Source organism: Thunnus albacares, chromosome 7 (genome assembly GCF_914725855.1).
Source record: "Thunnus albacares chromosome 7, fThuAlb1.1, whole genome shotgun sequence".
Lineage (NCBI taxonomy): Eukaryota > Metazoa > Chordata > Actinopteri > Scombriformes > Scombridae > Thunnus > Thunnus albacares.
The window spans coordinates 5056328-5071290 of record NC_058112.1 but is presented as its reverse complement, the minus strand read 5'-3'; the positions used below and the strand labels follow the sequence as shown (position 1 = coordinate 5071290).

General features: G+C 39.0%; 1 protein-coding gene across 2 annotated transcripts in view; it reads left to right on the top strand.

Moving 5' to 3' along the window:
- nrn1la (neuritin 1-like a) overlaps positions 1-14963 on the top strand; it is a 102271-nt gene that overhangs the window by 48372 nt on the left and 38936 nt on the right. For both annotated transcript variants that reach the window (XM_044356364.1, XM_044356363.1), the window contains exon 2: positions 5621-5771. In XM_044356364.1, coding sequence (XP_044212299.1) covers positions 5621-5771 — 151 coding nt within the window. The remainder of the gene's footprint in view (positions 1-5620; positions 5772-14963) is intronic.

The following is a 14963-nucleotide window of genomic DNA, read 5'->3' as shown; positions in this document are numbered from 1 at the left end:
TGCCTGTCACACCCTTGAAGAGGGCCATCTTAGCTCAGTGAAATATCAGTCACTACCAGCTCTAAAATGATCTCACTCTTCAGGAGAGCCTGCTGTCAACAAGTGACGATGAGGCTCCTCTGGGACCAGCTAACTGTTTTATAATGTTGTCTCAGCTTCTGTTATCAGTCAGGAGGTTCTCTTGGGACTCTGTTATTCTTTCACAACACCCAAAAAACTTTTTTTTCAGTTTGGGGACATTTGCCAGTTTTTTGGTTTGTTTTTATATCGACAGATGAGTAAAGCCATATCTCATATCTCAGTTCTTGAGATATTTAGTCAACTCCTTTGTAAAGTGCTGTTTACTAAATTTTGTCTGGGTTTGTGTGCATAAGTGAGTTTTGTTCAGGCACACTGAGGTCATGCAGCTGAGTAGTTGTCAAGGAAGGTTGGAGGTTTTTATCTTGTCACAATAAGAACTTAATGTTTCCACAATGCGACGGCCTTCCTGAATTTTTTAAGAAGCTCTCCTTTTGAATTTTTTTTTTTTTTAAATTTCATCCTTTACTGACCGATAGTTCTCCAGAGCAATGGCCACACTCTTTCTCTATTCCTGCCTCTCAGTAGGCATTGTGTATCCATTTACAACATGACAATCACTGACATACAATTGGCTGAGTAAGAGAGAGAAAGCAAATTTTCTTATTCAGTTACCTTTAAAAATTATCCAACCCGAGCCCAACCACAGCCTGAAGTTTTATTTTTTTAAAAAGAACAGAAAAACCAGCAAACAACCAAAACCAACTGGACATAGGACCCTTTGTTGGGACCCGTTAGGTTCGGGTCAGGATGCTGAACTTAGCACTAGAAAGGGACGTTGCTACAGGACATCAATATGCATGTTTTGTTACTTATATTTAAGCTTTTGAAACCCAACTCAACTTCACATTGGCATTGTGGTATGGAACACACACCTCAGTGTTAAGGATGTTTATTAACTGGTTCACTTTTACTTCTCCAAGCAAACTACAAATAATAAATTATAACAACAGACTTGGTAACATTATAAGTAAATAATTCAAATATGCCGTTGAATGTTAACTTGGCTTGATAAAGAAATGAATATTCTGAATAAAAGAATAAGTAGAAAACATGATTTGATGAACATGTTTATTATTTGATACGTCATTCATCGTTTAACATCCGGACTGACCAATTTGTTAGTCAAAGACCACAACCAATTACATTTTGAATGTCACTTGCCTTGATAATTTTATCAGTCTTTCACATAACTGATAAACTGAGCAGTTCACATAGTCAACATTAAAAGTTCATACCAGCGTAAACACTGAATGAGCTGTTGCGAACAGTCAAGATATGCGGTTATTATTAACAATGGATCTGTTTTCAAATTTAAGACAGTTTCATCAGCTCTACTTTTAGTGAAACTGAGTTCTACTCTTTATCAGCCCTCTCTCTCATGTATATGCAGTGATAACTATTCAAACATTGTAATTCAATAGGCAGGTAGTCATTGGTGTGCACGGCTCGTCATGAGACGGGCTTTGAGATGAATGAGTAAAGAGATGAATTCAAATAGAAGAAAGGCAGGAATAAGCAACAGATGGCGAAAGAAAGAAGCTGCCAAACTTTTCACTGCACCTCTTTTGTCTCCTCCCTCTCCATCACTCATCCCACAAGTGAGGGGATGAGGTGAGTATGGAGGGATGATACCTATGCATCATCCGTAAAACATACATTTTAGAAAGGTTTTTATCAATAATTTACTGATTGTGTTTTTCTTTTTGAGCTAATTAAAGTGGTAAGGAAAGGGACAGCTGATGATTCATCTATTGACCACTTGTCTCCCCTCTATGTGAAAGCACGTCTCTTGTCTTGAGGACTTAGGGAATAGAATATGCAGATATAAGAGTTGCTATTTCTATAGGTGGACTCACACCCTGTACAGCTGTGTCTATTTCATATTCTATCTTTATGGCTTTTTCCTGCCACTGTTTTTCTCTGGCACAGGAAGATTGACCCCAGTTCTTAATTCCGCCTACACCCGACTTAATGGAATTACTGAGAAAACTGGAGATGTGAGCGGTAATTGAAGGGTCTGGAACCAGGCTGAAAATGTTGAGGAGGATGAAGAAGATTTGGGTTTGATGAAGGAAGAGAGATTGAAAAGGGAAAATAGCTCTGTTTTCATGACACTTTACCACTGCTCGAAGTCTTCTCAAGACCTCTGATTCACATCCATTTTGCTGCTGCTTAAAAGATGAGAAAGGATCTTCATCCTAATTAAACAGTGGTGCCTGGCTCCCAGAAGAGATCTGGTCCTCTGCAGTGTGTACATGAAAGCTTAGTACGCTGTCATTTCAAGCCTCTGTAAATGGTGGTACAACACCAACATGAGTGAATTATTGCTAATAATTAGTTCAAAACACATCGACCAAATGCTCATCTCACTGGAAGAATTTTGTCCTCCTTAAGCTTGACTCAACAAACAGCTTTGGGCTTTGGTGAGATGCTGTAAATAGCTGTGCACAAAGTAAATGACTTGTGAGTCCAGGTTCTCAGGGGTGTGTGTGTGTTTGTGTTTATGCATGCATGCAGTATGCACTTCAGTGACTTGACTCTGAAATCCGGGGGGTTCCTTAACATTCTCACAAAGATATAAACAAGAAGTGATTTTCTGAATGGGTCTCTCTTGGTTTTGCCTGATGTGATCGATAATCTTTCTGTAACTGGACTGAGTTTGCTCAGTGTTTCAAATGTTTTCTGATCACTGATGTGATTTACACCCAATATTAACATCCATCCTATATTGAGAGATTATCTGGATACAGCATGACTGAGCAGAGCTACTGTACATTTAAAACTGAACATGTTGTGGACAGCCACCGTCACCAACATGATGAAAAGAAGCCTTTTGATTTTACTGTATGAAGTGCTAAGTACTTAGTTTTGATAAATACTTCAAATATAATTAATTCTCCTGCCTAAAAATGTACACACCTCAAAGTGTAGGTGTATGTAACTTTCATTACATCTTGGCACCTGTCATTAAAATGCACCTCCAATATAAAAATAGGATCCTCTGCCAAAGCAGATTGTCATGCATGTCACGTCCTTCCCAAATCTGTATACCTATTTAGAACTGAGAGTGAGCTCCTCGTCTCACTTGTTCTCCGTCAGCAAGTGTCCTGACAATCCATACTGACAACTGACAAGACGCCTGAGTTTCTTGACACCAGACAGCTTTGTCATGTTGTTGTTGGATTCTTGTCTAAAAGATTATTTGTGTTTCTGCACTTAGCACATGTAGAGTTTAGAGGCACTGCAGTTCAATTCATTGTTAAAGCTGCATAAATTGATATTTTTATATTAACAATGGGTCAGATGGCTACATGTAACATGAAAGGCGTTGCTTGTAGCCATGATCCTCGCAGAAAATGATCATCTGACTCAGCAGTTCCCCTAGCTCTACGTAGTGTTTTACTGTGTGATGACCACAGCCACACATGGTAATCTTAACCCAATTCACACTCTCCCACCTTATTAGTTTGCTTTCCTACAGTTTCATTTCATTTGCAGTCAGCCGCACCCAAACAATTAACACTAAACAGTTTGGTTGATTCGGAATCTATTTATTCACACTTAATGTTACATTGTTTTATATGGAGTGTAAACATTTTAACACTGCAGGGTTACACAGGCACTTTTCTGTCATATTAATCATTTGTTCCTTTGTCTTTGAGTTACTGTGGTTTTTGGGGACGTCCTTCCTGGTTTAGCAAAAGGTGTGGCTGAAGGTTGAGGGGTCTTACATGCTGGACCCAGCTGATCAGGCCAAACCATGTGCTGCCATGTCATGGGGGGATTTGGGTTTAGTTAGTTTTGCTTTGTATTTAGTTGTAGTAGGTGTCCACCTCGTCTACTCCCTCTGTGTTATTATGTTTGGCCAAGTCACTATATACTGTACATGTTCCCTCATGTGTCATTGTGTTAAGTCAGTTTGTTCAGCTAACATCTTAGTTGATGTTACATTAAGTATAGTGATAATTTGCTGACCTCTTTTATAGGCCTAGTTATTAAATTCTTGATTTATAATGTTTTCCCATTTTTTGGGGTAAATAAAAAACATTTTTTCTATTTCCAACTCCTGTTTCCTTATCGCCTTACTGCTTAGACCTTAAAAAGTGTCTTTCAGCAGAATAATTTTGATTTTACGGGCCTCAAATTTACTGTTTATTTCAGTCACACCGCTCTCATCAACCTCATTTTCAGCTACTGCAGGGAGCTGCTTTCTGCCAAAAAGCTCTTCTTAAGTTACTGTTAGCAGGTGAACATTTAGCTCCACTGATTTTACACATTTAGTTTACAGGTTTTGGGAAATACTACTGCATATTTGAAAAAAGTTGGATCTAGAGAGAAGACATAGGTTACCTTACCTTTGTAGCTGCTCCTCGTCTCTGCTCGAGGCTAGCAGCCTGAGGCTACATTAGCCACCACTAGCATAACACACCCAAATCTCCAAACTGTCAGCAGCAGAACTGCATTTCATTAATGTTTTTATAAGCACCAGGTTTCGACAAAGAGGAAGAACATGTAGAATAAAAAAGATAATATCTCTGGTTCTGCTGCACTGATCTTGACCCTTTTCTTAAAACTGTCCATTGTGAGTTTACTAATGTTTTAGGAGTGCAATGCTAAAGCCAGATATATTTCTCAGAGAAAAAAGGAAAGTAGTGGACTTTCTTTCCTCGGGTGGCCAGAAATCAAAAGATCAAAATTCAGGGAAATATACTTATTCACTTTCTTGCTGAGAATTAGATGATAAAATCAATAGAATGCTTCTCTATTTAGCGTACAGAAATGAGAGTTGTATCAAACCTTTAATTCTTATCACGAGAGAGAATAAGCATATGTCAACCATTTCTTGAACTTAGTGAGGAAAACTGTTGTTTGTGAAAACTGACATACATGAATGTTTCTGTTTAGGTACAAGAATATGCAAGAATTTGTGTTCTCAGAGGACCTCGGTTGTTTCGTAGCATTGCGACTCTAATCGACTACTTGTCATCCAGTGTGTTGTCTGTGTTGCTCACTCAGTCACTCAATGCACAAGTTGACTGTCAGGACTGAAATATCTGTGTATATTGGTGGAAATAGTCTCATATCTGATCACTGAGGATCAATACGTCAGACTGGGCTTTTTTTCTTCTGTTGTATTCCTGGTCAACGGGTCTTGACTTGTCTCATCTTTGATGTGAGCAGTCGATCAGCAGCAGACTTTAAACACTGAAGGTCTGAAAAGGAAAAAGGATTGAAGAGGGACCCACAGCAGTCTGTGGCTTTGTGGATATGATGGATAATGCTCAACCTCACAGTCCATCACTGAAACAAACAAGCGCAGAGACAGGAGCGTCACTCTCTGCACTGATGCTCTTTTTTTAACCTCCACACTAAACAGAGAAACAGAAGTACACTTATTGCCAACTGCAATTTCTACTCAAATAGATTTTCCATTCCATATTACAAGGCAAGTTCAGCTGTAAATGAATCTTTTCTCCATGTATGTGTGGTTTTGCGCATGTGGTTATACACTTTGTGTGTCTTTGTGCATGTTTTCCAGTGCTGAGCCCTTGCCCTGTTGCTGCAGCTTCAACCAGAAGGTGTCACTCCATCTATAAGGGTTTCGCTCAGTGTCTGATGGCTCTGGGCGACAGTTTGACGGACAGCGCCCGCAAGGATGAGGACACACATGAGATACACTCCATCTGCAGGTCAGTGCTGAGTGTATTTAAATGCAAGAATATGAGACACTAACACCAAATCAAACGCAGACAGTGAAATTGAAAGACAACAGAGTTTCAGTATTCAAATATGGATTTCTAAACCTCACAGAGTAGAGAGGTCGCTATACGTGAGTATTCAGTTATTTTAGAGGAGTGGGTTTAGAAAATGAAGATGGAAGTTCTCTGGCAAAAGCAGCACAAATTGGAACTGCTGGAACTGAGTATGCAAGTCTTTTGGAAAGAAAAAAGTTTAGACAAGCATTTTACAATTTCACAAAGTCAGTCTACTATCTGATATCAATAGGGCACGTCCCGGCTGTACACCTATACAATACCACCGATCGAAGTCTTGGCTCCTTAATTCCTCACTGGACTTATTCATGGCCTGTTCACATGCAGTTGTAAAAATAATATTTCCTGAAATAGGCGAGTGAGAGCATTGATAAGTTATGACAACATTAACATGGTCACATCAGTAAATTCACCATAAACAAATCAGACAGTAGCACTAAAAGTTTAATGGCGACTACAGAGAAGAGTCAGGATTGGAGGAAGTGTTGGTGCTGCTCAATGCAGTTTCTGTTCAACATGGTCAAAGCACCAAAACCTAAATCTAAAAAATGGTTCACAAATATATACTTTTTTTTAAAAAGATGAAATAATTTCCCAAAACAGCTGTAGTTTCTCTTTGATGCACACACATGCTGTTGGAACACATAAGAACACTGAATAAGGGGGCTTAGTGGTACACCTGTGTTGACAAGGATGAATTTACTTGGAGGCCATAGAGGCCACATCATTGTGATTTGCACTGAAAAAAGTGGTTCTGCTTTCTAACAAGGCACCCTTTATAACAGTTTTTTAAGTTGCAACGAATGTCTTCATTGATGGTTAATAAATAATGCTTTATGGATTCCTTATAAGCCATTAATAAGAGCTAATTTTCTTTCTTTCTGTCTGCCAGTTGTAAACGTTGGTCTTAATAAGTTGTTCATATTTTGGTCCAGATCCTCCGCAGCCCCTTTCCACAACATAAGTAGTCATGCGGTCCTATCATTCTTATTTGTGGCTTATAACTGATAAAGCTTCACCAAATCACTTAACAACCATTAATACAGCCACTGGTCACAACTTATAAACCCTTAATGAAGGCAGGCTTATTATACTGATTGAAGATCACACAAGATGCACACAAAACCGATATCAGCTGATATAAGGAGAGAGGATGCAAGTGTTAGAGTTAACATAATGAAAAGCACCCACTGAGTCTTTCATTTACATAAATGCTGGATACATCTGCTAGTGTGAGAGTTTGGTAGAAATAGCCTTGATAAATTGAAGGAGAAATCACTTCCAACATGTCCATCTTGCGGGACATTACCTGGCCATCAGCTGGATGTCCTTCCTGGGTGTTCCAGCATCATCGAAATATGTTGTTACAATCATCAACGTTTATGTACACAGTGTGCGTTCTGCAGCTTTATACCGTACATCCTATATGTCCACATTAACAACTTAATATGCTATATATTCTAAAATGGTTTCACCAATGTCCTGTCTGACCCAGATGTCTGTTGTATGTTTAGACAACGTGTCACTTTCAAGATAATCCTAAAAATTAATGACATATAACCAAACACACAGCAAACACATGAAGTATCTTAGTTAATACATCTTAGTTAATGTAATTACTTTTAATAACGCAGTCCATACGGATGTGTAACAGTATTTTATTAACAATTTGAATTCTTAACTCTTTTTAACTCCAAAATTCAAACAAATGTATAATCATTTTATATAGTTATTATAGTTTTTGGGACTAATGTATAATCTTGTTTTTTATAAATATGAAATATTAGTTAAAGTTCAAGTATTGCAGTAAAAGTAGTGGTTTGGTCCCTCTGACTGATATATTATTATATATGACATCATTAGATTATTAATACTGAAGCATCAGTGTTAGAGCAGCATGTTACTGTTGTAGCTGCTGGAGGTGGAGCTAGTTTACACTACTTTATATACAGTTAGCTAGTTTAGTCCAGTGGTTCCCAACCTAGGGGTTGGGCCCCTCCAAAGGGTCATCAGATAAATCTGAGGGGTCGTGAGATGATTAATGGTTCAGTTTTTAGACTTTTTCTCTAATCTTTGATTTTTGGTGAAATATTGAACAAATGAACATTTATTGAAATGAAACCATGTGAGAAGTTTCAAGGGAAAAATCATTATTTGGCAGTAGAGGACCTCATTGCCTCAAGCTAAAATTGAAACAATATGCAAACTATGTCATTAATTCCACATAAAATTAAGTTAACTGAATTACAAAATCGCCCTCTGACACCTGTTAACTTATGTGCTCAAACCTCTGGCTCAATAAGCAGAAACTATGCTAATCTAGTTTCTCTCTCGGCTACCGTAGCCATCTCTGGACAACATAACAAACATCACAATGAATTATAAGCCATAAACATTACACCAACAATAAAGGAAAGACTTTTTGAAAGATAGAAATCAAGCCATATATCTCACAGCAGCAAATTCGAGCATTGCCAACAACAATCTTAATCAACTATATAGATAATTAAATAATACAGCAGTCACTTGAAAACGAAATCCATCCTTCGTTCCTTTCTGATGAAACAATCAATCACCTCCTAATGCCGGACGCCAGTGCCGAGAGTCTTGTTTGTCCAATTGTATTTCTGCTGTACGTTTTGATGCGTTTAAGAGCGGAGAATGACCGTTCTACTGAGGCGGTGGACACTGGAATAGTAACAACCAAGCATGCAAGAGCATGAAGTTGTGGCATGCTGTCACTCAGTCCCTTGGCTTGGAGAAAGGTGAGTGGAGCACTTGGACTTTTCTCCTGAAAATCTGACTGTACACATCACTCTCAGTTCACTTCTGAGCCTGGTCAGATCAAAGTATGCTCTATAGATTTCATCTAGGCTCCTCAGTGCATTTTCAGGAAAGGAATGCTTGTACTGCGTAAACAGTTGTGGATCGAGCAATGTCACGAACAACAGTCTTATATGATCCTCAAACCGATTGTTTAATTGCGAGAGGATGTTTTCGATCACAGTTTTGTGCAGCTCTCTGTAGTGAGTGGGGGCATCCCCCTGTTCTCACTCGAGATGCGCTTGGCTCTCCTGCAGCCTCCACCGTTTCCTCAAAGATGCTGTCAGATTTTGCTCGCTCACTTTCAGTGTTCTGCCGAAAATCTTCAATTCTAGACAGACATAACTGGACATCCAGGCTCTTGTTTTGAAGAATACAAATTTAAAAAATCTCTCCTCGACACCTTCATCACTCACGTACCTGAGGATGAGTGACATTTGTGTGGCATTGCTGCCATCCGTGCTCTTGTTGACCATTTTTGCAACGTACTTGGATTTGCTTATCTGCTCTTTGATTGTATCATTCAGTACATCAGCAACTGCAATGATAAGATCGTTCTGAATTTTACCAGATGTGCTGGTAAAAACAGTAGCTGTGGCCAAGTGATAACACAGGTCAGCATCATAGTCTGACAACAAGGAAAGTAGCTCCAAGTAATTTCCCCGATTTAACGAATCAGTGCCTTCGTTGTGTCCTCTATAGGGCAATTCCTGCTGTCCCCAAAAAAATCACACATCACTGTGAGACGCTTCAATATCTCCCGATTCTTCCTCACGTTCTCATTTTGCACGCTTGTCTCTCTCCTCCTCTGCTCATCCAGCTGTAAATCCATTCTTGTGTCCCCAAAAGTCTTAAACTGCACCATAGACATTAGATGTCAATCAGAGCTCTGGTGTTTGTTGGCTACCTTGGTTAAGGTGTTCAGACTGCCAAAACCAGTTGTATTCCATGGACCACTTTCTGTGCTGAAGAGCAAGCATGGCCAGCAAAATAGTTTATTTTTTTCGGCACTTGCTGTTAGCCAGCCGTAGCAGTCATAATTAGCTTCAGTAAAATGCCTCACGACGCCTTTGCCTGTCTGTGTGAGCCCTTCCAGCTTGTCTTGAAAACTTCACCTGGAAAATGAAATCCGAAGCAAATCCGCCACAGTGTCAATGTCTTTGTTAGCCGCTATTCTTCTCTATTCCCAACAGTTGCGCACTAGCTAGCATTGCGTCCCCACTGCGCTGCGAAATACCTGCGCTTATTGGTTGATAATGATGACATTACCCATTACCCTGCTAGCAGGCCCTGGGGGTGTCCCAATCACCACAAATCAAATTTTGATTGGTTAATTTAGTTGTCACTCTATATTCATTCCAAGTACACTTTCTATGAGCAGAGTCTGCAACCAAGGACACAGCAGGCCCTGAGGGTGGAGATAGCTGCATGAAGAGGCACAGGCAGAGGCAGGCACATCCAGTTCTAGCGCCAAATAGTGGGTTTATGCTCATGATAGTGACTGATATGGAACCAAAATGATTTTTAAAAATCAAATCAATAATTTTAATAACTTGTTATGAATTATATTAACAATAACATTATAATGACTAATTTGCAATTTTATTAACTAAAAAATACATCTTTCAAAAATGCTAGGACCTGCAGAGAAGGCCCTGAAGGCCCTCAGGGACCTCCACTGCTATTTGGTGGAGCTGTTAACAACTCATAAACATGTGAAATGTGACCCCAACTACACACTGCTTTTTGTAAGATGTCAAAAGCCAAAAAGGTTGGAAACCACTGGTTTCATCTTTAACAATGTGTTGTATTTTAAAAGCTTGTTATATTATCCATTGTGTCAAATCTTCATCTGAAAAGTAACTAAAGCTGTTAAATAAATGTAGTGGAGTAGAAAGTACAATATTTCAATATTATATTTAATTTAATTTAAATACAGTACTTGAGTAAATGTACTTAGTTACTTTCCACAGCTGGCAAAGGGGAATCTTAATTTCAGTTCAACTTTTTAACTATGAACTCCTTTAGCGTTGCCTCCACTGTCCTCCCTGCATATCTTCACTCCGTAGCTCTCTTTTTAGCCTCTCATTGTTCCGGCTGGAGGACTGATGACGCTGATTAAAGATGCAGAACATCTCTCACTCCCTTTTTCTATTTCTCCCCTTCCCTTTCTCTCACCTCTTCATTTCTCTATATCCTGTATCCATCCGTCATTCCTCCCACTCTCCCTGTCATCTCTGCTCACCGCTCTATTTATACATTCCTCTGTCATCTATCTTCTCATGGAGTTGTATCCTCTCGACCAAGGGAAGGATCCATTAATGTATGAAGGGTCTTAGAATAGGATTGCTGATCTGAGAGCAATGTCTCTGTCAAGTAAAATTTATACAGTACCAAAATCATATTGAATTCATCTGAAGTACACAAACTCCTCTCAGTGGACTACAGATACTAGGAACAGAAGAGGTCAACCAAAGAGGTCAAAGCAGAAGTTACACTCAAATAAAGTTACTGTGCTTCAGGACTAAATAGCCTCTTATGCAAAAACAGGAACTGTGTCTAGTACTCTCTTCTCAGTACATGATGAACGAGGCTTTTGCAACCTAAAGGGCACTTAAGCAGGGAGTGACAGCATACATGGTCTATATAATATAGCTTACAAACATTTAAGAGTTCACAGTGCTGTGTTGTTGCTGAGCTTGCAAGGTGTGACTCAGTGAAACTGACTCCGGGGAGGATTTTCCTCTTGTCCGAGACACATTTTCATTGAGATCTACACAGCATGACATTATAGTCCTCAAGGAAAACCTAATGGAGTTATTCTGAATATCCTCCTGTGAGCTTTGGTGTGTGTGTGTGTGTGTGTGTGTGTGTGTGTGTGTGTGTGTGTGTGTGTGTGAGAGAGAGCCTTCACTTAAAAAATCAATCATCAACACCCACGCTTTTAGCCACCTAGAGGCATGACTGTAAGGATGGTAATGTCGGTTGGAACCAGTCCTATCTGCTGGCATCATGAGGTTGACATAATGGATTGCCATCAGGTAAATTTGTACTTTGTAGTAATTAGCAAATGTTAGCATGTTGACACGCTAAACTAAAACAGAGAACATGTGAACATTTAACCTTCTAATCAGCATATTAGCATTTAGCTCAAAGCACTGCTGTGTCTTGCTTGGCTCCTTGTTTCACACCATCTCGCATTTTTTGCTCACTCTGTATTTTCTACCTGCCTTCCTCTCTTTAACGCTTCTTCCCTTTCTTACCTTCATTCACTGTTCTTCTCTTCTATGCATCATTTTTATCCTTTTGACAATGATGTGTGCAAGTGTGTATTAGTGTGTGTTGTGTTTAAATGAAAGTTTTATCACTTTCAAAAAAAATATAATTACAGTTTGGTTAAAGTCCTGATTTTAAAAGACAGCGACTTTTGATTTAAATGATGGTTAGGGAATGGTTCGAGTGAATTTCCTCACAAGTAAAATAACAACTAGTGTGTGTATGTGTGTGTGTGTGTGTGTCACCATGGCCCTGAAGCCCACCCATCGTACCACTCCACTGTTGTTAAGCCTCTTTTATTCCTTGAGGTACCAATTAAACTACTAATCCTGCAACCCAGCCACCTTTGTGTGAGTGTTGCCTAATGCAGGGACATAAGAACTCACACACACACACACACATTCCCCCCAATCTACACTCTCTGTGTCCTCGCCTCACTTCCTCTTTCTTTTATTTTTCATTCTCTCTCTCCATCTCTCCACTTCCCTCTCTCTTTCTTCCAACTCTTTGTTCTTTTCCTCTTCCTCTTCTCCCTCTCTCTTGTCTTCCTTCTCCCACTCTATTTTCTTTTCTACTTCCCTCTCTCCACTCAAGAACATGGCTTTAGCGCCTCTATCAGAGCCACCTAATGAGGAAATAGCATGGCGCCCCCCTCTGAAGATCCACAAGCACGTGCACAGTCAAATGCGCACGCGCACACACACACACACACAAATGCTACAATGTAGACTGAATAGGAGGCTATGATTTGCATCTAGGCCAAGGCTGCACCGTTGTGAGAGCTATCCCAGGAGTGCAGCACTGCTTTTATTCCCCATATTCACAATAGGCATTATGCAGCTGCGATCATTCACTGTGGATCCAGAGTAGGTGACGTGAAAAGGAAATATTTGGGGCTAAAGATATGAAGGAATTAGGTACAATAGAATTAAACAGTAACCTTTTGCTGCAGCTGTAAAAAGAACAGGGGAGGTTCAGATGAAAAATAGGTACTAAATAGGTAATAAGCAATAAGCCTTTATAATCCATGAACTAAGAGAACATTTGAGTTGGCGGGTCATGAACTCGGTCAGCCTTGCTCGCTTTTGTCTCTTTTATCAATCAGTAAAGACCCCTTACAATTACATGCTATGTTGGTATGTCATTAAAACCCTTTTAATGACATACCAACATTGGTAACTAACCATCATTGTGACGTGTATGTCTCCCGCTCAGACGATACGATGCCTGTGTATAGCTATAGCCCACATTTGGATTCCAAAATGATTTGTAATGTACATATATAGCAATTCAAAGCTGATTCGGTATGAACAATCAACAAATGTAAACATGGACAGTAATAAACTTTTTGGGCAGGTCGTAAGGAGAATGAATTTCTCACTGAAATGCTGCTGACTGGGTGGAAAGAGCTGGGATCTGTTGGAAGTAGCATTAGCTACTTGGTGGTAGCAGTACCTAGCGTGTGTTGACAGACTGCTCCTCTCGATAGCTTTGCTGTCAGCGCATACATCTGCTTCTTAAATTAGTGGCAGGGTCTGTGGTGCCATTGGCATATTTTGGGAAAATCTCAGGAAAAGTTTTCAGCATTGTACACAATAGCAAACATTTCTGTCAGCGTGTGAATGCTGTCAATAGCTTAGAGCAGGTTTGTAACGAGCATAGCATGCTGACAGGAAATGGGCTGATTATACACACCAACATACACATGCTAGAGAGCAACGAGAAATAGTTAGTTTTAGTGTCTGAATTTCACCAAGCCAATTTGAGCGACCTGTTTTTTTGACTTGACTTTAATTTTTAGATATGAATAAGCTTTGAGCAATTTAAATATAGTTTTTTAATACTTTGTGCTTGAATTTGTGAACCTCAAACAATATGTATATAAGTTTTTGAAATAACACAACTTGAAATTGATCACTGAACATTTCAAAGAGGGGAATTCAGACCACATAAATTCTGACTAATAGTTTTCCATGTAAAACACACAGTGGCAAATTCAGTGGTAGTTATGTTGCAGCAGTATGCATGCAATAGTAAAAAAAATCTTCACAATTATTTATTCTTTTGCCTATAAAATTAAAATCTTTACAGACAGTTCCATAGATATAATTTTTTTCCATCCTTCAGATGACAAACTTGGATAAGTCTTTACTACCTCTGGTGATTTGGTGGTTTTTATTGAGCCTATACTATTACAGTAAGTATCCACACTTACCTGGATTTCTCTTTTGTCAGTCCACCTCATTCACACTGTGAAGTGGACTATTTGTAAAGAAGAGCTCTTATTAGTGGATGGATGCCATAAGAGGCATTGCTGGACTCTGATTGGTGGACTCTTCTCTGCTGATATTTTTGTACTATGAATGCAAAAACTTTGTTATCTGAAGGATGACCAAAAAAAATCAGTTATATCATAACAAACAAATGCAATCCAAAAATGTTTGGAAAATGTTTTGAAATGTTTTTAAAAAAAAAAAACTTTATTTAGGACAAGGTCTCAATCAATAAATAGTTAAATGTAACAGCCTGAGGAGAGGTCTCACCTCAATGACAAGAAGTAATCAAAGCATAACCCAGAGAAAACTCCTCATTCAAATCATTTACCTGAAGGATTTGTTAAGTATAAAAAGAAGCAAAAATGTGGCATTTGTTTCCTTGGTTACAGTCACACAAACAGAGGAAGAGTCTTCCAATTTCTAAAACGGGTGTTATCAGAAAACTCACAAGGTTGAGTTTTCTTTCACAGCAGTATCTCTATTTGCCTTCATATTTTTTATCCTCTACAGATTTAGATAAGGCCATCCATGCTTTCATTGCATCTCATTGCAGCACTCTCCGTTCCTGTTCCTGTCTCAGTTTAAAGTCACTTTCAGTTCTACAGCTCATTTAGGATGCAGCAGTTAGGATTTAAACTGCTGCCAAACAAAGACGCCATGATATTTCCAAGTTCAGCTTCTCTCCATCTTATCATGAAGTTTTACTTGTTTCATTTTTTACAAAAAACCTATC